Source organism: Leptonychotes weddellii, chromosome 5 (assembly GCF_054177405.1).
Source record: "Leptonychotes weddellii isolate Sample4059 chromosome 5, ASM5417740v2, whole genome shotgun sequence".
NCBI classification, from domain to species: domain Eukaryota; kingdom Metazoa; phylum Chordata; class Mammalia; order Carnivora; family Phocidae; genus Leptonychotes; species Leptonychotes weddellii.
In genome coordinates this window covers 8,164,612-8,188,745 of record NC_138373.1, presented here as the reverse complement: position 1 = coordinate 8,188,745, position 24,134 = coordinate 8,164,612, and the positions used below count along the sequence as shown (strand labels likewise).

The 24,134-nt window shown below is 57.7% G+C and overlaps 1 protein-coding gene across 1 annotated transcript in view; it reads left to right on the top strand.

Moving 5' to 3' along the window:
* Positions 1-24,134, top strand: part of SRRM3 (serine/arginine repetitive matrix 3) — a 33,238-nt gene that overhangs the window by 5,538 nt on the left and 3,566 nt on the right. The window contains exons 2-11 of the mRNA XM_081819478.1: positions 997-1,098; positions 8,992-9,120; positions 9,201-9,281; positions 9,730-9,759; positions 10,178-10,240; positions 10,360-10,395; positions 12,293-12,343; positions 12,782-12,886; positions 13,263-13,440; positions 23,608-23,984. Of these exons, the coding sequence (XP_081675604.1) occupies positions 997-1,098; positions 8,992-9,120; positions 9,201-9,281; positions 9,730-9,759; positions 10,178-10,240; positions 10,360-10,395; positions 12,293-12,343; positions 12,782-12,886; positions 13,263-13,440; positions 23,608-23,984 (1,152 nt within the window). The remainder of the gene's footprint in view (positions 1-996; positions 1,099-8,991; positions 9,121-9,200; positions 9,282-9,729; positions 9,760-10,177; positions 10,241-10,359; positions 10,396-12,292; positions 12,344-12,781; positions 12,887-13,262; positions 13,441-23,607; positions 23,985-24,134) is intronic.

The window sequence follows — 24,134 nt, the reverse complement described above, 5'->3', positions numbered from 1 at the left end:
TGTGGACAGAGCAGCTGGTGAGCAGAGGACAGACACAAGACAGAACCCAGTTCCTGTTTTGCCACCACCATGTTTTCCATCTGGGACAATGACCTGCAGCCCAGGAAGGGGAGAGTGAGGGGTTTAGGACCCCGAGACTCATTCAGTAACAGGCAGGTGCTGTGTGCCAGGCACAGGGCAAGGGGCTGGGTGAGCAAAGATTCCCCCCCACCCCTGCCCTAGGGCAGCGTGGACACAGGCTGGAGGGGGACATGCCAGAGGAGCTGAGAGACCTGCAGCGGCTGTCACGGGGGCGCAGTGAGAGAGGATCATGATGGACCCCAGGGCGTGGGAGCAAGGACGATCATTCTGGACTTTGGTCCCTAACCTGAGCCTGGGCTTAGGGAGGGAGGGAGAAGGGAATAGAGAAGTCAGGGGATTCATTCAAGACCAGACCTCATCCACCTCCCCTGCCAGACTGGGAAACATTGAATCTAGCACTGGGATCTGGGACAAGCCACTTGGCAGCCTTGCTCATGCAGAGGTTGGGATGCTCTGAGGACTTCCCAAGGCTGTTGTGAGGATCAGATGTCTTTGAAGCCAGGAAAGCAGAAAAGGCCTGGATCTTCATTTCTCCCTTAATATGTCTCCAGAGAGTGACTGTAGTCTGGATGTGGGCGGGCAGTCTGCCCTGGGAGTAGAGGAGGACCGGGAGGAAGGGCACAGCCTCCGCTGGACAGTCTCCCCACCTCTAAGAACAACAATTCCTTTAGTTCATTTGGTTGTTTGGCTAGTTGTTGCTTGTTTGTTTAGTTGGTGGTTTGCCTGGTTCGGTGCCAAACGGGTAGGTCTTGAGCTTCCCCAGCGCTGAAAGCCTTGCTTGGTGGTGGGACCTCAGACGGGTCATTGCAAGTTGGAAGGTGCACCTGTGATGGGGGGAGGGGTGGTGTGGGGGGAGCAGGCAGGGAGGGAAGGAAAGCCAAGACAGCAGCCCTCACCTTCCCCATGCCCCTACAGGTACTCAGAGGAGGAGACCCGGCAGAAGGTCAGGACTTTCCGGCAGATGCTGATGGAGAAGGAGGGAATGCTCACCAGGGAGGACCGGCCTGGGGGCCACATGTGAGTGCTCCCCTGCCTGGGGGTGGGGCAGGGGAGAATGTGAGCTCAGGCAGCAGCTGGGTGCCAGAAGGGCCTTTCTAGAGGGGGCTGGGGGGCGGCAAGGTGGAGGAGAGGGCATGCATCCCATCCACTGGAAGCTCTGGCTGGCCCTGGGCACAAATCAGGGGCCACTGGGCCCCCCAGCATCCCCCAGGGCTCCCCTGCTATGGCTCAGCAGTGGGGAGGCAGCCCAGAGCCCAACTTGGGGAATCCTAGGCTGCAAATCTGTGAAACTTAGAAATGTTCTGACCTCAGGCATGGCCACTGGCTGACAGTGTGGCCCCGGGCCAGTCCGTCCTCCCCAACTATTACCACCTGTAAAATGGGCGGGCCCCAGAGTAAACATGGGTTCTGGAAAGTAGGAACCAACACACCAAATGCCATTGCTCGCATGGTCAAAGTCTTGTCGGGTAACAAGAACAAGGGCTCTGCGGGGGTCACCTCTTGCTCCTGTCATGGGCCAGAAGGAGTACCAGCGTGCCGTGGGCCCCTGGGCATCAAACAGGGAAGTGATGGGGCATCAGATTTGTCTCACGTTAGAGACCTGGGAATCACTCAAAGCCGGAGGAGAATGCAGCAGGCTGCTGTGAGGATGGTGGAGGCAACCTGTCCCTGCCAGTGTCCAGGCCCAGGGGTAGGGGTCAGGGGAGGGCTGACCGAGCCCCATGCCCTGCAGGCAGTGCGCACGAAGGAGCATCATGGAATCCACTCAATGGACCTTCCCCTTGCTCAGCCTCGGAGCCCCCACCCAGTCCTGGCTCTAAGTGGGACCGAGGCCGGGTGAGCAGCCAGGGTAAATGCTCCTGGCATTTCCTCCACGGTGGGACTAACTTGGGGAGCAGGCATCTTGCTGAGGCCCTAAACCCCTGTCACCTTATCTCACACAAATCAAAAGGACAGCAACACCTTCTGAGAGATTTTCCCATTGCTGTTGTCGTAAGGACAAATGGCCCTTCGGGAGTAGACGGACCTGGATGGGCAGCGGGGAAGCCCTTTCTTACTCCTTCTGGACCACTGAGGGCTCCAGGGGTGGGGGAGTCCTGCCTGACCTCACCTAAACCTCACCTCTCTGGTTCGGGGTTGGGTAGGAGCAAACATGGTCAGAGCAGCCCCAGGCTCGTGGGGGGCTCATGGGTGATCTGGGGGAGCCAGGCTCAGAGGTGATGAGGTGATGCTACCACCACCTCCCTCTCTCCAGCCACCCAGAACTCACAGCACCCCCAGCCACTCCTGCGCCCTCCCTTCGGTGGTGCCCATCCAGCCCTACTCACCCAAGAGCAGGGCCAACGCCTCTCTCCCCTTCCCAGAGCTCCTGACAACCAGATCCTCCCCCAAACCAAGAGGTCCTGGCTGTCTGACCTGTGCCCCCTCAAATCACCCCAGGGCTTTTCTGGAAAGTCACGCTCTTCCACACAGTGTGAGGGCAAGAGTCCTGTGTGGACTCTCCGGCCATCTTCCCTGGCCCTTCCAGCAAGAAGCCTGCCCTTCTTCCCTCTTCCGGGCTCCTTCCTTTTAATGGAATTCCCATCCTTCCTCAACTCCGCTTCCTCCTCTGGTCACCACCCTACGTTTTTCTCTCCTTTCTCAACCGAATTTCCGTGGAGTGTGTGGCACACTTGACCTCTACTTCCCTAGGCCACGGGAGCCATGGTGGGTTTCTGCCCTAACTCCCGTGACCTGCTCGCCCTGTGGCCTCCAGAGTCCTACTCCTCGTGGCGCTGTGCCTCTCTGCAAGCCTGGCCTCTCTCTCTGGCAGGTGCTTCCCCATCTGGAAGCCTCCTCTTCCCCTGGCTTCCAGGGTGCGGTTCTGTGTCGCCCCTGCCCCTCCGGTGGCTCTCTCTGTCTCTCCTGCTCCTGCCCTCCTCCCAAATGTGGGACCCTTCCCTCCACTCCCTGGGGGGAATCTCATCTGTGAGCCAGCTGGGACCGCCTCCTCTGAGCGAGTGACTCTCCAGTCTTCTTCAGTCGTCTTGATCTTATCTTCCCTCGGATGAAGGAATGATGCATTTAAGAACCGGGGACGCGCTGGGAAATCTGCCACTGTGTCCATCATCAGAAGACATGTCCTTGAGGGTCTGTGCTGCACGCCTCCCCCTGTGCCGGTGCTAGGAGTGGGAAGGAGAAGCGGGGAAGGTGGGGTCCCCGCCCTCTGCAACCTGAAGCCAGGAATTACCAGCAACTCCTGACCAGAAGAGACAACAGGGTAGCCCCTTGAACCCCTTAGCCCTCGGGCCTGTGTGTGTTCAGTGGAGGGCGGGTGTGGTCAGACAGGAAGGGTCCCTTGGAAGGGGCAGTGTCTGGAAGACTCGGGGGTCAGGGAGGACTCCTGCTCTAGAGGCAGAGGAGAATATAGCCTCGACCGCGGGTCCTGGGATCCCACTCTCATGTTGGAAGACATCGAAGACACGATCTTTATTGGTTTTGTTTACTGCTATCTCCCTGGTGCCTAGAACAGTGCAGCTTGCCCGATTTTCCCCGAAGTCTGTCTCCTCCTCTGTATGGGAAAAGGGACAGGGTCAGGGGCTTCTCCTAGCTCAGGCAGCCCAAACGGTGTGAAAATAGCACTCCGGTGACCACAGCAAGCCAAGGAGGCTGATGGCCGCCTGGAATCCTCACAGGCTGGGAGGAGCTAGCTGTTTTGGTGCTGAACCCAAGGCCCAAGGCAGAGAGGTGACAGGGAGCTGGTGACAGATTGGCCCGCCTTCCTGCGGACTGGGCATCTGAGCCTGTCTTCACTTCCTAGCTCAGAGTCTGGGGTAGTGGAAGGAAAGTGTGGGCTCTGGCGTCAGACACCTCACCTGTCCCAACCTCTAAGCTCAGTGTGCACCGCCTGGGCCCTGGATCCCAGCTCCGCCACACCCCAGCTGTGTGACGTGGGCAGGTCCTTGACTTCTCTGGGCCTTCGCTTCTTTATTTGTACAGTGGACCACCCAGCAGTCCCTGTGCTTATGCATCTGGCTTCCTGCCCCTGAGACCCCAGCCCCTCATACACTGGCATTTTGAGACATGGAGAAATCCGATGCCCTCTTAGAGTGAGGTGGCAAAGCCAGAGCCAGTAGAAGGGTCCCCACAAGGGGAGGAAGTGAGGAGGGACATCTGATTTTAACCCGCTACGGACTGTAAGAGCCCATGGCACCTCCCACTCAAGAAAAGAGTCTCGAGGGGGCAGGGTCATTCCCAGAGCTTTTTGTCCCCAGAGATCATCTTTTTTCCTTAAGTTAATTGACTGGTCTGGAGTGACAGCCTCTTGAGACAGACCCCCTTCGGTCTACTCTCCACACTGGATACAGGACATCTATTCCGTAGATGATGGGAGCCAGTGGAAGGTTTCCGGGAGGCATGATGTGGTCAGACAGGTGTTTGGGGACTTCCCTCTTGGGAAGAGGAATAAGAAGGGTGACACGGCAGGGAGATTAGTGGGGCAGCTGGCACTCTAATTGGGAAGCGAGGCGAGAGAGAGAACGTCCCAGAGACATTGAGAGAGGACACGCCTTTGTCCTTGGAAACTGATTGATGTGGGGAGCCTGTTTCTCCTTGGAAACCCTCTGTGGCTCCCCAGCTCCCATGCAGCCAAGCTGCACTCGCTGGCCTGGCGCTGGGAGGCTCTCCCCACCCTCAGCCCAGCCTGGTGCCCCACTCCCAGCCTCACGCAGCAGCCAGCCCGACCTGCTGGCAGACCCCAGCTCCGTCCTGCACGCTCTCCCTTCATGCCTTTGCTCATGCTAGGCCCTTCTGCACCTGGTTCAAGTTCGCCCCATCGTTCAGGGCTGCCTCTAAAAACCACTTTCCCAATATTCTCGGGATAAAAGCGAAACCTTCTCCTCCTTGGAATCCACACGATGCTTTCTTACTTCTTGTGGTTGCTATCAGTTCTTTTTTATTTTTTCGTCCCTCACTCTGATAGACAACCTTTAAGAAATAATTGCTTTCATAGTTATGTAACATCACAAAATGCTTGGGAGAGAGAGGGTTTATGGAAAACAATATTCATAAGCTACTCCCTCACACAGTGAGCAAATTCTAGTGTTGTTTCTTTCTGTGCATCTAATTTTATGCATCGAGCCACTTCTCTGGGCCTCATTATTTTATCTATAAGATGAGAATATTAGTGATGGTACCCATGTCACTGACTTGTTCTGTGCGTTAAATGACTAAATGAGATAAACACACATCAAGTGCTTTAAAAAAAGGATTCCTGCTTAGAATAGTACCTGACACCCGCGTTAGTAATTATCACAATACGCCCCAGGGCACTGTGAGGAGCCAGAGGAGAGGCCCCAGGCCTGACTCATCCCTGTTCCTGTCACCGTGGGGGCCCCCTCCCCCACTTCCCCCCTGCCCAGGCCCCAGGCAGGCCTGGCGCTGGCTGCGTGAATGAGCAGAGAGGGCAGACCCTTTGCCTGGAATCCTCCCCTCCTCTGCCTGGCCTCATTCATCTGTCAGTTGGCCATTATGCTCCCGGCTAGTGGCAAACAGAGCCAGTTCATTAGAGAAACTGGCATGAGAAGAGCATGTGAGCGGCAGTCTTTACCCAGGTCAGAGCCTTGCCCAGGGCAGCCAGTCCCAACAGGTGTCCTGTGCGGTGCGGAACCTCCATCCGTGCTCCGTCCCTCTGCAGTAGACCCCGAGTGCGTGGCTGGCTCTGGCCAGCTCTGTGGGGCTTGGACTGTTCCGTCACAGGGGAGTAACGCCTCCCCTGCCTAGTCCACAGACATGGGGAGGTGTCGACTAGCTGACAAACACGAATTTAAGAGCAGGAAGTGCTGAACAAATCTGGAACTTGGTGCATATACCTACAAATGTGTCTATAAAGCAGAGAGGCCAGGGCTGAGCTAACATCTGCAGCGGAGGCCAGCCGGGAAAGTAAAGGCCTGTCTGTTTGACCATGAATTCTCAAAGCCAACTGCCTAAGTGAACTTACATTCTCTACTCAAAGGGGATGTTCCTTTCATTCTCTGGGCCTCAGTTTATTCATCTGTAAATGGGGGGTGCGATTTCTCTCAATCAGGTAGTGGTTCGGATTGGGATTTGTGAACCATGAGGAGCTCATGGAAACGTTAGAGAACATTATTGTTAGTGATATTATCATCTAGGAAAGGCAGGCTAGGAGAACCCAGGTTTCTAGGCTGGGAGATCCTACAAAACAGATATCCTGATACCAGCTGTACAAACTCAGCAAGAGAGGCCGCAGCCTAGGCCCATTTATAGCCCTGGAACATGCAAGGCAAGTCTTACCAGAAAGTTCTGAGAACTTGTGCCTCTCCCTGAGCCTACTACTCATGCTCTATGCTTGTCTTTCAATACTCCTAGCAGACAAGATCCCAAGTAAACCTCTCAGAAGGGACCAGAGAGTGAGAAAGGCCACATGAGAGGACCCCTGGGAGGGAGGTTGCAGAAGCTCTATCCCTGGGCCAGAGGAAGAAAGATGTCTGTAGGGGTGTGGCCAGCAGACCAGGAGGGCACAGCACGGGAAGGAGTTCAGATGTTACAGGCAAAAAAGGATTCCTGCAGAGGGCAGTGCCCAAACTGAGCTATTCTATTTTGTAAATAACCTTCATCACATTTGTGTCAAGATAAACAGAGGCTCCCTCCAGCCATCAGCTCACCCACACAATGTTTGAGGGGCCCTTAAGTTTTGCTAAAGACTGTGTTTTATGTGTCCGGCATTTGTGTGGTTGAGGGCTGTGTGGGGGTGACAGGGCTGGGGATGGTGGGGGGCTGGACAGGCCGAGGAGCTGGAGATTTCAGAAACAGGAAGGAGGAGGCTGCTGGCTTCAGGAAGAGGAATGTGGGGAAGAGAGGTTTGAATGGAGGGCTGTGGGGATGTTTGGTTCTGTGGGGATAGGAAGGATGACATGAACCCCTCTTCCACCATCCCAGAAAAATCTCCCATACTACCTGTGTGACCTCAGGGTTGCCCAGACCAGGTGTGTGTTTAGGAATCAAATGGCATTCTTGATATAGGCCCCAAGGGGTATTGCTTCCCTGTCAGATTTGGGTTACATTCTTTTTCGGGGGAGGTTTTTTGTTGTTGTTTGTTTGCTTGTTTAGCGAGAGAGAGAGCCAGGGAAGGGACAGATGGAGAAGGAGAGAGAGAGAATCTCGAGCAGGCTCCACACCCAGCACAGAGCCTGACACGGGGCTCCATCTCACCACCCTGAGATCATGACCTGAGCCGAAATCAAGAGTCAGACACTTAACCAACTGAGCCACCCAGGCGCCCCCCCATTCTTTTTTTTTAGTACAACATCAGTCCTTCGAAGAGCAGATTCGTGGATGCTCTACTGGAGATGTGCCCCTGAAAATTCTTGTTCTTTCTTTCACGTGTCACAACCCTGGAAGAGAAGGCGTCTGTGCCTTAGTGTCTAACAGGGTTCCCTCTGTCTAACAGTGGCGACCATGTGCGGGACAACTGTCGTGGGCCAGGCCTGTTGCTCCTGTCAGGAGCTTCACAAACAGAATCTTACTTAATCCTCTCCTCAGCTGGGATATTCTTTTCCTGCTTGTGGAGATATAAGGAGCTGGAGACTCTGTGAGCACGGTCATGCCTGGCTTGAGACCTGTCTGTGTGAATCCAAAGCTCATGTCATATCCTTAATGCTCTGGGCAGGGAAAGAGTGAGCCTGGTGAAGGGCACCCAGGAGTGAGGGTAGTGGTGCCGAACCAGGGATGAGGCTCCATCTGGGAGGGGCACTGTCGGAACCTGCATGAACCGAAGAATGGAAGGTGGGGAGGCCCCCGCCTTGAAGCCATTGCCCTGGAGCTTGGTCTTTGGAGGCTCACTTCTGGGCTTGTTCAATTAAAAAAGGAGCTGCACAGTACGGTTACCTCAGCGAATTCTCCCAGGAGCCCCATAACGTAGTCATCACACTCATCTTGGAGAAGAGGCTCAGGCAGGGGGCACGACAGGTACCAAGTCACACGGGGACTCAGGGCCAGCGCGAGATGAGGGCTCCTCTGTCGCTTGGAAGCTCATGCTCTTGCCCGAAGCCCAGCTGCCTTTAGGAGGCAAGCCTCCCTCCACCAAGTGCCCGCAGGGAGCAAACATCTGTGGCAGAAGATGGCTGGGGGCTCCCGAGCTGGCCGCGGCGCCCCGGCTGAGTGCAGCGGAGGGCTCGGCAAGATGGATGGGGAGCCTCGGCGGCTGCGCAGGGCTGGGGCCCACGGCGCTGCCACCGGGCAGTGATTGATGACAGCCCGGCAGCGGGAGAAGAGCAGCCAGGCCTCGGGAGGACAGGCCATGAATATTTCAGAGCGGCAGCCGGGGCTGGGGGACGGGGTGTTGGGGGTGGAGGGAGGGAGAAGCCTGGCGGGGGCAGGGGGGAGGGGACTAGGCCAGCGAGCCCGAGTTAGGAAAAGACTGACACCAGAGAGGGGGAGCTAGGAGATGGGAAGGGGCTCTCTGGGAGCTCACGAGGGAAGGGGGACTGCGGAGGAGGAGTGGGCTGAGCGAGGGGCAGGGGGCTAGGGGTGGGACGGACAGTGGGGCTCAGGGACAGGGTCGGTGAAAGGGGCTCTATGAGGGAAAGCGGGGCGGGAGAGAGGAGAGGAACACCGTGAATGGAACCGAGGGCCTCGGTGAGGGGAGGGCCTCACCAAGGAGGAGGCAGCTCACTGAGAGGTGAGACCGTAGAAGGGGTGAGGACCAAGGGAGGCGGGAGGGCACCGCTGAAGCTGGGGGCGGGGGGCTGCCCTGGAGGCAGCCCATCAGGTCACCCAGATCCCCGCCTGACCCTCGGGGCCGCACCCCGCTGACCTTGCGGGGAACCAGGCCTCGGGGCGCTGCGCGGAGAAAGGGGCAGGCGGAAGGCGCGGCCCCGGGGCGCGGGTGGTGAGCGTCCCTGTCGCCGGCAGCGTGGCGGAGACCCCGCGGCTGCTCGAGGGCGCGGAGCCGGGCCTGGAGTACGCGCCCTTGGACGAGGACGACGGCCCGGTGGACTGCGACTGCCCGGCCGCCTGCTACCGCGGGCACCGGGGGTACAGGTCAGCGCCCGCCGCGGCAGGGGGCGGGGGGGGGCCACGGCCGCCCCTCCTCCTTCACCCCTCCTCCCCTTCTCCCCCAGGACCAAGCACTGGTCCAGCAGCTCAGCGTCGCCCCCTCCCAAGAAGAAGAAGAAAAAGAAAGGCGGCCACCGGAGAAGCCGGTGAGAGCGCCTCACCGCCAGTCCGGAGTGGGCGGGAGGGGCGGGAGGGGCGGCGATCCCTGGGTGCCCACCCCTCTGCGGGCAAGAGACCAGAGGCTGCATTTGGGAGCCCCGCCCCTCGCTGAGCCCCCCCCCCCTCCACTGGCCCCTCACTGGCCGGGCCCCTCCACTCACTGAGTCCCCTCATTGGCACTCACCCAACCCCAGAACTGGACATACTGACCCCTGGGTGACAGTCCATCTGCTGGAGGTCCCCCTTCCTCCCTCCCCAGCAGCCCTCCAGTCACTCACTACACCAAGTGTGAGTGGCCTGGGGAGGAAGGATTTAGCTGGGTCACCTCTGTGGTTCCCCATCTGTATGTCCCCCCCCCCCCGGCCTTAATGAGAACCTGGCAAACGTCTGGAGCCCCAACTGTCTGTCTGTCCTTTTCTCTCCCTGGCCCCTCAGCAAAAAGAGGAGACTGGACTCCGAGTGCAGGTCAGTGATAAAGGCAGGCCGGGGTGGGGATGTCTGGGTGGGCGAGACTCCAAGGCCATCCCTCAGAGGCAGGCGGCCAGCCACACCAGAGTCTGGACCCTGGAAACTGCCAGAGTGCTGGTTTTCCCCACGGAGGCCAGGAATGCCACCACTGGAGCCTCTGACATTTGGGTGTGAATCAGCCCTCACTTATGATGCCAAGGAGCCTGAAGGGTGGCTAGGAGACAACACGGGCGGCTCCGTCACCCACTCTTAGGGACCTTGCTGACTCTCGGGGCCCCGGTTCACTTTGTGCAACGGGCAGCTGGCTTCAGCTAGATGCCCCAGGCGCCCAGACTTCCCAGCCATGTCCAGCTGCCCCTGCCCCGCCCCTCTCGGGCAGCGGTTCACCAGAGCCCCCACCCCCCTGTGTCCGCAGCTGTGGGAGCTCCTCACCGCAGCGCAAGAAGAAGAAGAGTGTGAAGAAGCACCGCAGAGACAGGTACCTTCTCTCCCCTGGGGTGTCCTCTCACCTCTGTTGGCCCAGGACTGTGGCTGTGCAGATTTGTGTCCCCAGGCCAACCCAGACAAACTCAAGAGAACTCTTTTGTGGCCCTCCAGGTCTGATTCTGGGTCCCGGAGGAAGAGACGACACAGGTGAGTGATGCCCTGCTGAGGATGTGGACAGAGGCTAGTGCCACCCTGCAGGGCCAAGGCCCAAGGGAAGCAATGATGGGAGGAGGGTGGTGAGGGTCTTTCCCTGCTCCATCCTCCCCGCTCCTGGGACTCCTTCCCAGAGCCAAGCAGGGGAAGGAGGGCGGGAGAGGAGGATGGAGGCCAAGTGTTTGCAACACTTGCTGGTCCCATGAGTCAGCCTTGACCTGGGGACCCTAAGAATTTCCAGACAACACAACGGGTCCATTATCCAAGGGGTGTGTCCATAGAGGCGTCAGGAAGGAAGAAGCATCAGGACCCCAAATTTGCAGGGAAAGGGCATCCATACAGAAGGAAAGCTCAGTAGGTAGGAGACCGGTAGGCAGGCTGTGGTTAGCCATGGTGTCTGGGGGACAGGTGCCAGCCCCCAAAAGACCTGTCAGGTCAAGGAGGTAGCCTCCAACCAGACAGGGCTGGGAGCCAGCATGGGGCTCTGAGCAGGACAGAGACTTGTTCAGGATGGACTGGGGGAGGGGGGAGGAGGAGATGAGAGTCAAGAGCCCTGGCAGAGGCTGGGGTGGGGAAAGTAGAAAACTCAGCGAGGAGGAAAGGAAGATGTAGGGCAGTCACATCCCCAGGGCTGGCATGGGAGACAGAGCCCCTCCCAGTGGCCCTGAAGAGGGTCAGGGTCCCCAGTCTCATTCCTGCAGTGGGACTTTGCCCATGGCCACTTGTCAGGTGGGGTAGGAGCATAAATAAACACCTAATCCTGACCCTCCAATTTCCCCAGTTTCCCATCGCCCCTTCTTTCCCTTCCTCTCCTCCCCTCTTCTTAGGGGCCAGTGTGGGCCCCTACTGCCCCCTAGTGGTCACCATCGGTCTGCACCGATCCTCCGGCCAGCTCCCATTGGTCCTGGGAAGGACCTAAAGGTGACCTAGGGCTAGACCAGCTCCAGATGGGGAGACTGAGGCCCAAAGCAAGCAACATGAGTCCTAGAAATGAAATCTTTGGCCTCCTGGGCCTGCCCCCACCCACCCTGCTCCTGTGAAAAACACATCCTGTTGTTTCTTAGCATCACCTGGATATTTGGTCAGAAGAAGGCATCTGTTCAGGGCTAGAAGGATCAAGCTGGAATCTGGTGGCATCAGGGAGTGTGGGGCTGAGGGGCTTACAGGGACCAGGGGTGGAGTGAGACCTTAGACACCTACTAGGAAGCTTTTCAATCCCTTTGTCAAAGATAGAAGGAGAAGGACTGTGGGGCCTGCCCCAGAGAGCTGGATGGGATGGGACGGTATGGGGCAGGATTGGGTGGGATGGGAAGCTTTAGGGGCAACCCTCGATGAGAATCCAAAAGACCCAAATGTCAGGGAGATCATGCCCAAGGGAGAGTATTTCTTTCCTAAACCCTTGGGGAGCTGGCCCAGAGCTGAGCCACAGTCTGAGGGGGCAAAGAGGCAGGAAAGCCTGGGCTCTGCCCTAGAGAGCCCCATCTGAGGGGACCTGGGACCCAGGGGACACAAACAAGGTGTGGAGGGGCCACTCCAGCATGATGACTTATAGAAGGGCCTGTCCTGAGACCGATTCCAGAAGGAAAGGACAAGTCAGCCTTCTTTCTGGGGTGGTGGACACATCACTTATGGCACCCCCAGGAGAAGCAGCTACTGGGGCTCAGACAGGCAGTGGTCGTGGGCCAGGGCCTACAGGAGAAGGAAGGAAGGAGGCTTGGCTGAGTGAAAGGAACCAAAGCAGTGGGGTGGGATGAGCTAGTCCGCCTGGCTGGGGGTGGGGACTCAGGTCCCACACAGGAACAAATCTCAGATCCACACCCAGGCACAGCCCTCCTCCTGCCCCCCTACTGGGCTCAGGCTGAGCTGTCACCTCAGCCTCTGCTTTCTGCAGATCTCGAAGCCCCAAGAGCAAAAGAAAAGAGAAGAACAAAGAGAGGAAGAGGTGAGAACCCTTCATCATTCTCTAGCTCCTCCCCCTCCTCCTTCTAGAATCACAGAATTGGGCCCTTGGAGATAGTTCATTTCGTCCCCGCTGCCCAGATGGAAAAATTCAGACCCAGAGAGGAAGCCAAGAACCCCTGCGAGTCAGTGACAGAGCGGGAACTGGAACCCAGGCCTCCTGCCTCCTAGTCCAGGGTTCTTTCAAGCTCGGCCCTCGTCACTCCCCCCACATCCCTCCACCCCTCCTCACAAGAGCACCAGCTGAGGGGTCAGTGAGGTCTTGGGGACCAGAGCTGTCTAGACAAAAGGACGCCTTTTCCTAATTCCCACAAATGACCCACCTGGATTAGGGAGGTTATATCTGTAGGACACTATAGGCGGTGGGGTCCCCCTTGGGGAGGTCAGGCAGAACTTAGGTCCTGGCTGGCTTCTCTCCCAGGCCACACGCGGAGTCCCCGGGTCGGAGGTCCACTCGCCACAGCAGCGGCAGCTCTCAGAGCCCCTCCCTCTCCTCCCATTACAGCGATTCCAGATCACCCAGCAGGTAGGTCCTGGGCCCCTGGGAGCACTCCAGAGGTGGTTCAGCTCGGCTTTCTTGCAGATGGAACACTCCCGAGGGCTGGAGAGGGGGCTGGGGAAGAGGACGGTGCACAGAACAGCAATGGGGGGGGAGGACGGAAGTCTACCCGGAGTGAGCATGTGCCCACCCACCTGGCAGTGGGCGAGGAAGAGCTTCGGCCCCTGCCCAGAGACGCCCCAGACCTTGAACTGGAAATCGAGGCAGTGTGCAGGTTAGGGCTTTGCTCTCTGAATGCAAGGGAGGTGGCGCGTGGGGGGCTGCTCTTCGTGCGGGGGCAGCGGTTCCACTTGCAGAGGGGGCGTCCCACGCCGGCTCCCCCCATCTTCCCTCCCCCCCCAAGGCTGAGCCCCAAGCACCGAGATGACGGGCGGAAGACGGGCAGCCAGCGGTCCAGCGGGAGCCGGTCGCCTTCCCCGTCTGGCGGCAGCGGATGGGGGTCGCCCCAGCAGAATGGCGGCAACAGACAGCGGAGCGGAGCGCACGGGGGCCGCCCCGGCTCGGCGCACAGCCCGCCAGATGTACGTACGCTTCGCTTTGCAGAGGGTTCCCGCGCCGTGCGGGCTGCGCCGCGATGGGGGCGGGGGCGGGGGGGCGTCACCGCCGGCTAGGGCGCGGTGAGTGTGCAACGGGGGATAGGCGCCGCTTCCCCCTCCCGGCTGGGGCGGGGGGGCGACCTGGAATGCTTGGTTGTTGCGCGCACCTGGCCCGAGTGTCAGGGGGAGGGGGCCTGCAGGCTTGGGCCACCCTGGAGCTTGGCAAACGGACCGCCAGAGGGGGCTTGACCACTGCGGCTCTCAGCCCGTTGGGAACAGAGCTGAGGAGAACCCAGGGTCTCCTGCCGCCCTCCCCCCAGGCATATTGGGGTGGGAGGGGCATGGACGATGCTAGGGGTCACAGTCAGGAACCGGATTCAAGAGACAGGATCTCCCCTGGGCATTACTTAGGCCCTGAGTCTCCCTCTCCCCACCAAGCCCTTTCCCCCTCTCTGAGCACCCTCCCTTCCTCAACCCCCTCACTGCCTCACTCCCCCTCCCTCAGAGCCCTCCCCTTTCTCTGTCCCCGGGCTGCCGAGCTGCCGCCACTGAGCTGCATTTCTAAAGTCCCTGCTCCAAGGAGAGTCTGTCCTTTTCCCCGGGACTGCCCACGCGTGGACAGATGTCTCAATCCTGCAGGCTCCCATGTCCCGTCCTTCCTAAAGCGCCTGCCAGTGTCCCCATTGCTCCCTCAGGGACTCCACACCAACACCACTCAAAAACTGTCCCCACCCATCCTCCAAGAGAGGCACAGAGTCCTTGAGACCCACAAGCAGGTGTGGTGATGGTAGGGGCTGGTAGAACAGACAGGCTTCTCAGCCCTTCCCAGGTGGATGGGCTGGGCTGGGGGTGGAGGGCTCTCCTGAGCCCCAGGGGAGGCCCACATCCCCTTTTGTCTGTTGACTTTGAAGTACAGGATAGAGCCCCCTCAGGGAGAGGGGGCTGCAGTACTGGCAGGGGCACGGGGTGGGCAGGCCTGCAGGTTCCCCCCCACCAGACCCAAACTGCCCCAGATGCCTCAGCAGGGAGGGTGGGGGCTGCCCCTCCCCAGACCTCAGGTCTCAGCAGCAAACATGTCCGTGTTGGTCAGTTTCATTTTGATTTTTGGCTGTTTCCTTCACTCCCTTTCTTTTCTCAAACACCCTTATTCCCAAGACCTTAGGGAGGAAAGCCAAGGGCAGCTGACAAAAGGTTCTTGGTCTCAAGATTAATTTTTATTTAAGGACATTACCTGTTTCGAGGCTGCCCCACTTGGACAGGGTGTCAGGCTCCTGAGCTCCTAGGGGCCTGGTTGGGCCACATAGGAAGGATCACACCCATGTCCCAGGATCTGCCTTGGGGGTGGGAGAGGACACACAGAGGTAGCTGGACGCAGTCAGGACGGGGAGTGGTGCCACAGGCCCCAGAGATAATGGCTCCATCTGGGAAAACCCAGGAGAGGGTGTACCCATCCCCCCACCACCAAGGGCACAGAGCGAGAACCCCAAACACCTTCTCGAGGGAGCTTCCCATCCTCCTGGAAAAGCACAGAAGGCAGCCAGGGCCAATAGGAGGCTCCATCCCACTTCTGGTACCCTCTCCTCCCTGAGCAATAGGCCACCACGGGCCCTGGGCTTGTACTGACAGAATGGCCATGGTCTACATAGACCCCAGGAGAGAGCAATCAAGGAAGGTGGCCTAGCTTCCAGCCTTGGGGAGGACACCACCTCAGCAGCACCCAAATCTTGACTCCCTCCCAGAATGGGATTCCATTTTGGCACTGCCCTGGGATTTTCCGGGGAGAGAGCACTTTGTTACCCCTTTCACAAAGCATGCTCCCCAAATCCTCTCCCTGCCCTTGGGCCCTGCGAGATCTGGGACCTCAGGACATCCAGGCCTTTCACCTGCACCTCCTGGGAGGTGAGATGGGGGTGGGAGGGGGGGTGTCGTAGACTTAGCCATTCACCAAAAATGTCTTTGGGGACAAGTACTGGGGGGTGGGGGTATTCTTGGACTCTACCTTTAAAAAAAAAAAAGAGAGAGAACAAACGGAAAAAAAAAGAAAAGCTCACCATTTTTAACCCCGTCTATGTTTTTGCTTGTTTTTTTAGCCTCCCATTTGAACCGTGGTAATATTGTGATTCCATTTCTTGTTTAGTTGGCAAGGGAAGAGGGTGGGGAAGTTTATGTAACTTTTCCTATTATTTTGTTTTTGTTTGTATTTTCTTTCTTTTTTTGTTTCCTTTGGTAATGTACAGAAATGCAAACTATCTCTCTGTTTGTTTTTTTCCTATCTTCTATGTTGTTCTAGAATTTTGCTTTTGTGCGTGTTACTGTGGGAGCCTCTCCTCCTAATGCAGAGATGGGTTTTGAATCTCAAGCGAACATTAATCGTATACATATCTCTATATACTTATTCTTTTTTCCTTTGTAACCAGAATTTAAAAGGGAAGATAACTCTTAAAAAGTGACTCCCACACCACCAGCTCCTGCCAAATCTGCAGTGGCAGCAAATCCTCTCCTCGACCCCAGGGCATGTGCTGGAACTGCCTCAGTTTTTAAATGAACAGAAGTGGCCCAGACTGTTCTTCTGTGTCCCTATCTATAAGGAACCTTGGAGGGAAGCTGGGAGACCCAGGGAGGAAGAGATATTTGTCCCGAGTCACCCGGGGAGCATCCCAGGGCAGTGAGCACCCGGTGTCTCCCCAGTTCCATCTAGTATAAGATGGCTGGGCATGATAGGGATAGGCTGCTGAGCACCTTCTGTAGCAGGCCTCAGATCCTATAGGAGGGAGCTGTACACCCCCAAGAGAGTTTAGCTCAGGTGAGGGCTTCAAAGCCAGACACTCCCAGCAAGAGAACAAGTCCATCCTCCTCTTGAGACTAAGGCCAGCTGGGTGCCGGCTCCCAACACATCTCTGTGTTGTTCCATACCACACCAGGGAGAAACCTCTGAAGGGATTTCTGGGTTCTGCTATTTACTGCTCCCTGCAGCTCAGAGAGGTCAAGTGGACCAGCTCAAGGTCACACAGCTTTTTAGAGGTAGACCCAAAAGGAGACTCCAACCCTCTCACCTCAAGACCACCAGCCACAGCCAAGATGTGGAGAGAGTGGTCAATGGAAAGCACATTCTGGGAACCCTGAGTAAGGGGAGAAGGATTCAGGAGGTGCATGCTGGTTGTTTCAGCTCCTGCCTTCCCCTGGGGAACCCCTCCAGATGTCGATGACACACTCTCAGCTCTCAACTCCCTGGCACTGGGGCCTGCCCACACAAAGACCAGAGTATAGGTGGGCCCAGCATTCAGCAAGCCCCACTCTCTATGAGGGCTGCTTCAATGACTCAGGGAACCCTTTGCCCTCCCAGTATGGGGACAGAAATAGTGAAGCAGAGAGGGAAGGGGGCACATGATTTGGGACAGAGAAGTAAGATGCTGAGCCCAAGTCCTAGAAAAGGTGTGCAGGGTTTAAGGACTTAGAAGTAGGGCCCCTGCCTTGGCTCCACCTGTCCCTGGCATTGCAAGTGTCAAAGGGAAGACTCACTATTCAGTGAGGGTGGCAGAGAAGGTTCCTGAGCAAGGCCCCTGTAGGCTCTCTCTGGCCTCCACCTTTGGCTCAAATGTCATCACAAAATGGGCAGCCTAGGGTGACCCCAAACAGAGGTGCCCATGGCACTGCCTGACCTGCCCCATCCCAGGCCTCCCCGCTACCTGCCCCCGGAAAGAGCAGTGACCACAGCTGGAGGGAGGCAGTCAGAATAGGAAGGGGCATCTTGGCCTTACTTCCAGGATGAAGCCAGAAGGTAGGAGGGATGAGTTTTCCTAAAATGATGCAGAAGCCCTGGGAAAGTGGCAGGCCTGAGGCAGGATCCGACCTCCAACCAAATCTGTGGTTGCCTTCCCTTTTAAATGCACCCATCCCTTCACCCCATCCATCCACTCTGCGTTGTTGAAACAGCTTTTCTCTCCTTTTTCAGTCTGGGCCCACCTCTCTCTATTCCCTGCCTGTCTATCTGTTTCCTTCTGCCTTTGTTTCTCTCTTGCGCTGGCTCTCTTTGTGTCTCTCTGTCTCTTTCTCTCCATCTCTCTCCCCAACATGGGCCTCTGTCCCCATGCTGCCAGCCCCTCTCCTTAGCCCATCCTCTGGTTCTGCTTCCATCAGCTGCTTCCTGCATGTCCTCTGGAGGTTTTCTGTTGTTTAAAGAGTTAAGGAAAGCTTGGCTTATTGGAGCCTGTGGGTTTAAAAAAAAAAGAAAGAAAGAAAGAAAAAAAAAAAGAGGCAAACAGAACGGGCTGGGCAGGAGCCCCCTCCCATCCCTGGGACTAGACCAAAAGCCACATGGGCTGCACAGTTCTGGTTCCCGAGGGGGAGCGCAGCTTAGAGTCACTGTCTTCCCCCCCCCCTTCTGCATTCCCAATGCGGAGACCTTCTTTTCTTTTTTATTATTGCATTCCTGTCCCTGACCACTGAGAAGGTAGGTATCCCGGCTCAGCTGTGCGCCCGCTCGCTCCCCATCTCCAGATAAGCCCCGCCACTCTGCTTGGTTTGAATGTGGTTTTCTCTCTCTTTCTCTCGATCTCACTCTGGTTGGTTTTCTCCCCCTCTCCCTTTTCTTTCTTTATTTTAGTGACTACTCATTTGTAACCTTGCATTTTTCTCCAAATGAGCTACAAAGCTGTGTTTCCTGGTTTGTCATTTGGTTTTCTTGACTCCCTCCCACCCCACCCCACCCCACCCCCGACAACTTTTCTTGTTCATTCTCCCCTCCTGTCCACCTGCCCTGCTCCTTCTTCTTCCTCTCCCACCCCGACCCCTGCCCACCCCCAGCCCCCTCCACTCCCTCTCTTTCTCATTTTGTTGTCCGAATGCATTTCTGTGTGGTTAGCATTCCAAGTTTGTGTTCCCTTCCTGAACTGTATGCTGCGGTTGAGCCAATTTGATTTCTGTTGTCTGGAGTAGCTGCTAAGCCCCCCACCTCTCACCCCTACCAGCCCCTGGGTCCCATTGGGGCAGTAATCAGTGGCGGAGGCACCTGTGCCAGACCTCTTGGCCTCCAGATCCTGGAAGAAGTTCTGGCTGAGGCCAAGCCTGAGGGAAGAGTCCTGCCCCACCCTCTAGGGCCTGCTGGGTTCCCAAGGGTCCTGTCCTGGTGGCAGGTGGAACTTTAGGGTGGGAGCTACAGACTCTGGGGCAGGCGCTGGCCTCAGGGCTGAACCTCACAGCCCCATCTTTTGGGTGTAATGGGAGTTGAACTTCAGGGGGCCAGTGAATTGGCACTGGACTTAGAGGGCCTACTTAGCAAAGTTTCTGTGGGGCATGGGGGATGGAAGGGACTCTCAGCTCACCCTCCCCCTGCCTGGACCACTACCCATCCCAGACAGGGGCTCCCTCAACCCACCAGCATCCTTCTGTCTTCTGAATTTGAGCTTAATGTGCAGAGAAGGAGTCAGAAAGGACAATCAGTAGGGGCTAGGTTTCCCCAAGTTATTGGAGCAGAACCAAGCCTAGGTCCTGAGACTTGCAACTCCCAGCCCAGTGCTCATCCAGTCACATTGAGGGTACCCATCAGGAATAGGTCCTCGGGGGACCCGCCTCCCCATCCCTGCTCTTTAAGCTGTTTCCTGTCCCATCTGGGAGGAGCTACAGAAGTCTGATATCCCAGCCCTTGTGAGGCTTCGGTGAGCCTCCATCCTCAGCTTTGGAAAGAGTAGGCCTGGCTCTCCATCCTCTCCTTCCCCCATCCTCGCCTCCCCCTTCCCTCCACCCCAGGGGCATGTGGTGAGGAGTTCACTCACTCAGAACATTCCTCATCTGTGAGTGGTGTCGGGAAGGCAGGCAGGAAGTTGTTCAGGGAGGGAGAAATAGCTGTTGGTCCCACAGGGAGACTCCATCCCAGCCTGATGGGAGGAGTAGAGGCCCTATCTTCCAGGAGGACCTGATGTGACCAGGGACCCAGAAACAGGATCGTCCAATGAGTTAGGGGGGTAGTTGTCTGAGCCCTGGGGGGAACAAGGGCAAAGCATCCCAGATGCTCAGTGTTCTTGTCCTTAAAAATACCAGGATTGGGCTAGCGCACCATCTCTTGCTACTCTTTTCCATTGTCTTTTCCCCTCAAAGATTTCTTACATAAGCAAAAGAGAAGATAGCAGATAGCAGGTGGTACCAAGGAGCAGAGCGGCTTCTGGAAGCCAGGCTCAAAGACAGGCAAGGTCCCGTGCACTCACTTATTCATTCATTCACACACACGCTAAGCCGGCATTTGCTGAGCACGCCTCCGTGCCAGGCCCCATCTGGGTGTCCATGCCTGGCAAGAGGCAGGCCGACCTGGGTTTGAGGCCCCCACCTGCCAGGCTAGAGGACTGACAAAAATGACTGAGAACAATTAGAGAGAAAAGCTGAACCGTGGATGGGGAGCTCTGCTCACTACCGTAGGCCTGGCTCTAACACACCTTGGCACAGTCCCTACTGAAAGAAGGCACAGGGGTCTATGGGATCATAGAGGGATGCACCTGACTCAGGGTGAGGGTCAGGGGAGGCTTCCTGGAGGAGGTGGTCTTGAGCTGAGGGCCCATAGGCATTAGCCAGGCTGGGGGGGAGGGGGGCAGGCAGGGAAGGGGAAGAGGGGACAGGAGTCATAAAGAGCAGGCTTCTGGAGTAGATGTTTGGAGGTCCCTGGCCACAACAGTCCTGTCTAGCTATGAAATCCCATGGTGTCTGGACTTGGATCTCCCTCAATTCTTGGGAAGAATGAGACCCAGCCAAGCTGAGGATGAGGCTCACCCTCCAGCAGGATCATGGTGACCCTTTCTCCAGGGAGGAATGGGTGGATAAGGGTGTGAGATTGACCCTAGGAATCCTCCCCCAGGGAAGGCGCTATCTGCCACCCTGCCCTGTGGTGCCTTCCTCCCATCCTCCCCCATCCTGGCACGTGGGGGTGCCCAGACTTTCCTGCACTGCTCTGACCCTGGGCATCCGTGAGGGGACTGTCAGTCACTGGTGCTCTCAAAAGAACCTCTCAACCCCTATTCGGGCCCACCCAGCAAAGACCCCAGTTATCCCCACTTTACCAATGAGGAAACTGAGGCCCCCAAGAGTTAGGTCACTTCCTTGAGGTCTCAACAGACTCACATCAGGGCTGATTCCAGGGTGTTCCACTTTGCCAGTTACTATCATCTGAAGCTATGGTATTTGGCTTGGAGGAGGGGAGAGGGTTCGACTTCAAGGCACACCAGGCAGGAAGGGTCCAGAGAAGCACAGGGGGCCTGGTGCAGAGGCTTGGGCCTCAGCAGTTGTGGGTAGCAACATGGTAGGGGTGGGCATCCACCCAATCCGGACTCTTTTTGTTCCTAACATTCCCACCACACTCCCAGCCCAACAGTGGGAAGTAGAGAGGGCCCCCACGGTGTCTATGGGAAGGAACATCAAGGCCTTCAGTCTCCTTCTCCCACTGCTGGCCTCTCTCCTGGAGTCAGAGAAGGTGGCACAGATCCAGAGTCTAGGTTGGAGCCAGGGTTCACAGCCAGGTCCTGACCCCCACTTTAATATTCTGCCTGCTTGCCTTGCTACCTGCCCCCACCACAGTAGTAAGCAAGGGCTTCTTAAAGACTGGGTCCAGTGTTTCCTGGGTATGTATGGGTCACTATGCTTTGGCTGTCAGGGCTCCCACTCCCCCACCTAGTATCTGTTCACTTTACATTTGAAGACAACCCGGGAGATAGGAAAGAACTTGGAAATTTTAAGATCCTGGAGATTTCTTTCTAATTTGCTTCCTCTGGAGGGAAAGGGATGCTGTATGACAGAACCTAGTCCTGGGGGTTTGGGAGCTGTAGGCACGGGCCACCTGCTGAGGTGGAGGGGATATGTGTCAGGGGAGCCAAGGGTCTCCTGGTGAGGTCTGTTGAGAATGAAACTGCCATCTCAGAGGGGCCTTGGCTAGTCAGCCCAGTTCCCATGTCTCCTAGCCTAGGATGAGGGGTGATCAGGAGAGTCAGGGTGCTCAGGGGGGCATCTCAGTACCCCGGTGATATCCACTCTGCCCCAGAGGGAAACACCAGGCTCTCCCAGGAGGCCTTCATGGTCCATTTGACTCTGGACCGGGGCTGCACCTGCTACAGCCAGCGTTCATTGGCTGCTTCAGCCACCAATCACAAACTGGCTGTGCCTTTCCACCAATGAGACTGACTTCTGGGCTCTGCCTCCCAACCCTGGCTGGATCCAGGCTTGCACAGAAAGGCCTTGGCACCACCCTGCCTCTTGCAGGAAGCACCAGGGCCATGCCAAGGAAACCATGCTCCTTCCAGTCTCTTGGCAGCAAGGTGCCCTGAGGGGTGGTAGTTGGTTTGTTCTCTCATCCAAAAAGCCTGCCGAAAAAGCTTGGCCCTGACCCTGACCCTCTTCTAGGACGAACCTGGTTTGGTCCCCCACCCTTGTAAAAGCATTTATTCCTTCCTCAGCAAGAGGCATTGAGGACCTCCTAGATGCCAAGTTCTGTGATCAAAACCGAGGTTACAGAGCTGAATCCAACAAAATAATCTGCCCTGGGGGTGCTCGAAGTCAAGTTGGTGCTGGTGATTGGGGGTGGGGTAGGGGTGGGGGATGGACTTCTAAACAGAGGAGTGTAATCAACTGTTACCAGACCGAAACCCAAGGACAGGAGGAGGGGTCAGTTCTGTGAAGGGAGGAGGATGGAGAGGGTGGCGAGGGGTGCACAGAGAATCCTGGAATATTTGCTCTGGAAGGGACATCAGGAAGCGAAGCCCAACCCTCTCACTTTGTGGATGGGGAAACTGAGGCCCAGGATGGGGAAGGGACTTAGCCAGGGTCACTCAGTGAGGTAGTGGCAGGCTCTCAGACCCCTGGTGGCCAGCCAGGGTCCGTTTGATGGTGCCAGGCTCCCTTTCTGGTTTTCTGAATCCCAACCCTTGTGTCCTAACTGCACTTTTGGAGACACATTTGACATCTCTATCCTGCAGTCACCCAAGAGGTGCCTGCTCAGGCCCGAGGAGCCGGGCGCTGCCAGTCCTTCCTCCAGAGGCAGTGTGGCCTCCTCTCGGCCTAGAATGGGGTGGTTGCGTTTTTCTCTCTCTCTCTCTATCTCTCTTGCATTTTTGTGAATCTAATGATGAACTTACGCTACCACACTTTTCCCTTCTCTTACACATCTTACCTACTAAAGGAGGAAGTGCCACTTTATTGGTAAGTGGACGTTAACCAAGAGGGACTTAAAAAATCAGAACTTAAAAAAAAAAAAGGAAAAGAAAAGAGAGAAACAGAAAGACAGTCGGGTGCTGCTGACAGTTCCACAGGTCTCTGCAGGGCCGGAAAACAAAGAAAGAAAAATGTTAACAGAAAAAATGTCAGTTCCCCAGGAGTTCAGACATTGTTTTTGATTTTGGTATCTAATGACATTTGTGGATTTTGTTTTTTTATTTCTGTTTTTCCTCCCTTTCTTCGGTTCAGTTTTGAGTTCAGTTGTCCCGCCCCGCCCCCACCCCCATCTGTGTGCCGTGTGCCCCCTCCATCCCCTCACCCACCCCCACGCGCTGGGGGGCCTGGCCTGGGGGGGCTGGCCCTGGCCCGGCCTCCCGGTGCCCGCCCTCTCTCTACTCTCTGCCGGGATCGTCCGTCCCATCGGGGGCCAATGCCAGCCCCCGTGCCCGTCCTGGAGCTCCCTCCGTTTCAGCCCCCCTTCCCCCACCGCTCCGTCCCTCTTGTGTTTTGCATGCCGAGAACCTTGCATGAGCTGCACTGTTGAGGCCAGAAGGTGGACACTCAGGAGAGGCAGAGGCAGGGCAGGCGCGGGGAACCGTGTGTGCGATGCTCCGGGACTGGCAGCCCCCGGCCTGGGCCCGGTGAAAGCCCCCTCTCCTTCTCTCCCCCCACCCCACCCCCCGCCCGCTCTCTCACCCTCGACCTCGCTCCTTCTCTTGGTCTGTCCTCTCTCTGTCTCTCCTCTTTTCCTCTCTCTGCCCGTCTCCTGCTTCTCTAACTTCCCCTGCTCTGTCTCCTCCGGCTGTGCCTCCCTCCCTCTCTCTCTCCCTCTCTCTCTCTCTGCTCTGGACTCTCGACCTCCTCGGTTTTCTCTGTCTCTGCGGGCCTCTCTTCCGCCCCGTCTCTGTCTGTGCCTCCGTCCCCTCTCCACCCCCTCCGTGCCCTCTCTGCCTCTCTCCCCGTCAGAAGCCCAGCTCGCCCTCGCCCAGGGCCCGCGACCAGGCGGAGGCCGGCGCAGCCACGCCGCCCGCGCGGGGCAAGGAGAGCCCGAGCCCGCGCTCGGCGCCGTCGTCCCAGGGCAGAGGAGGCCGCGCGGCGGGCGGGGCGGCCAGGCGGCGGCGGCGGCGGCGGCGGAGGCGGCGGCGCTCCCGGTCCTCTGCGTCCGCGCCCCGCCGCAGGGGCCGCCGGCGCGCCCGGCCCGCGCCGCCCCGGGGCTCGTCGCGCTCGCTCAGCAGGGCCCGCTCCAGCAGCGACTCCGGCGGCGGCGGCGGCGGCGGCGGCGGTGCCCCCGGCCCCGGGCCCGAGCCCGGCTCCGAGCGAGGCCACGGCGCGCACGGGAAACGGTGAGCGGCACGGCCCCGGGGCCCGCACGGGGCTCCCCTCCCCGCCCTGAGCTCTGCCGCCCCCCCGCGGAACACCTGCCCCCACCCGCCCCCACCATCTCCCGGGAACACCCTTCCCCGCCCTGACCCCCCCTCCCCACGGAACAGCCC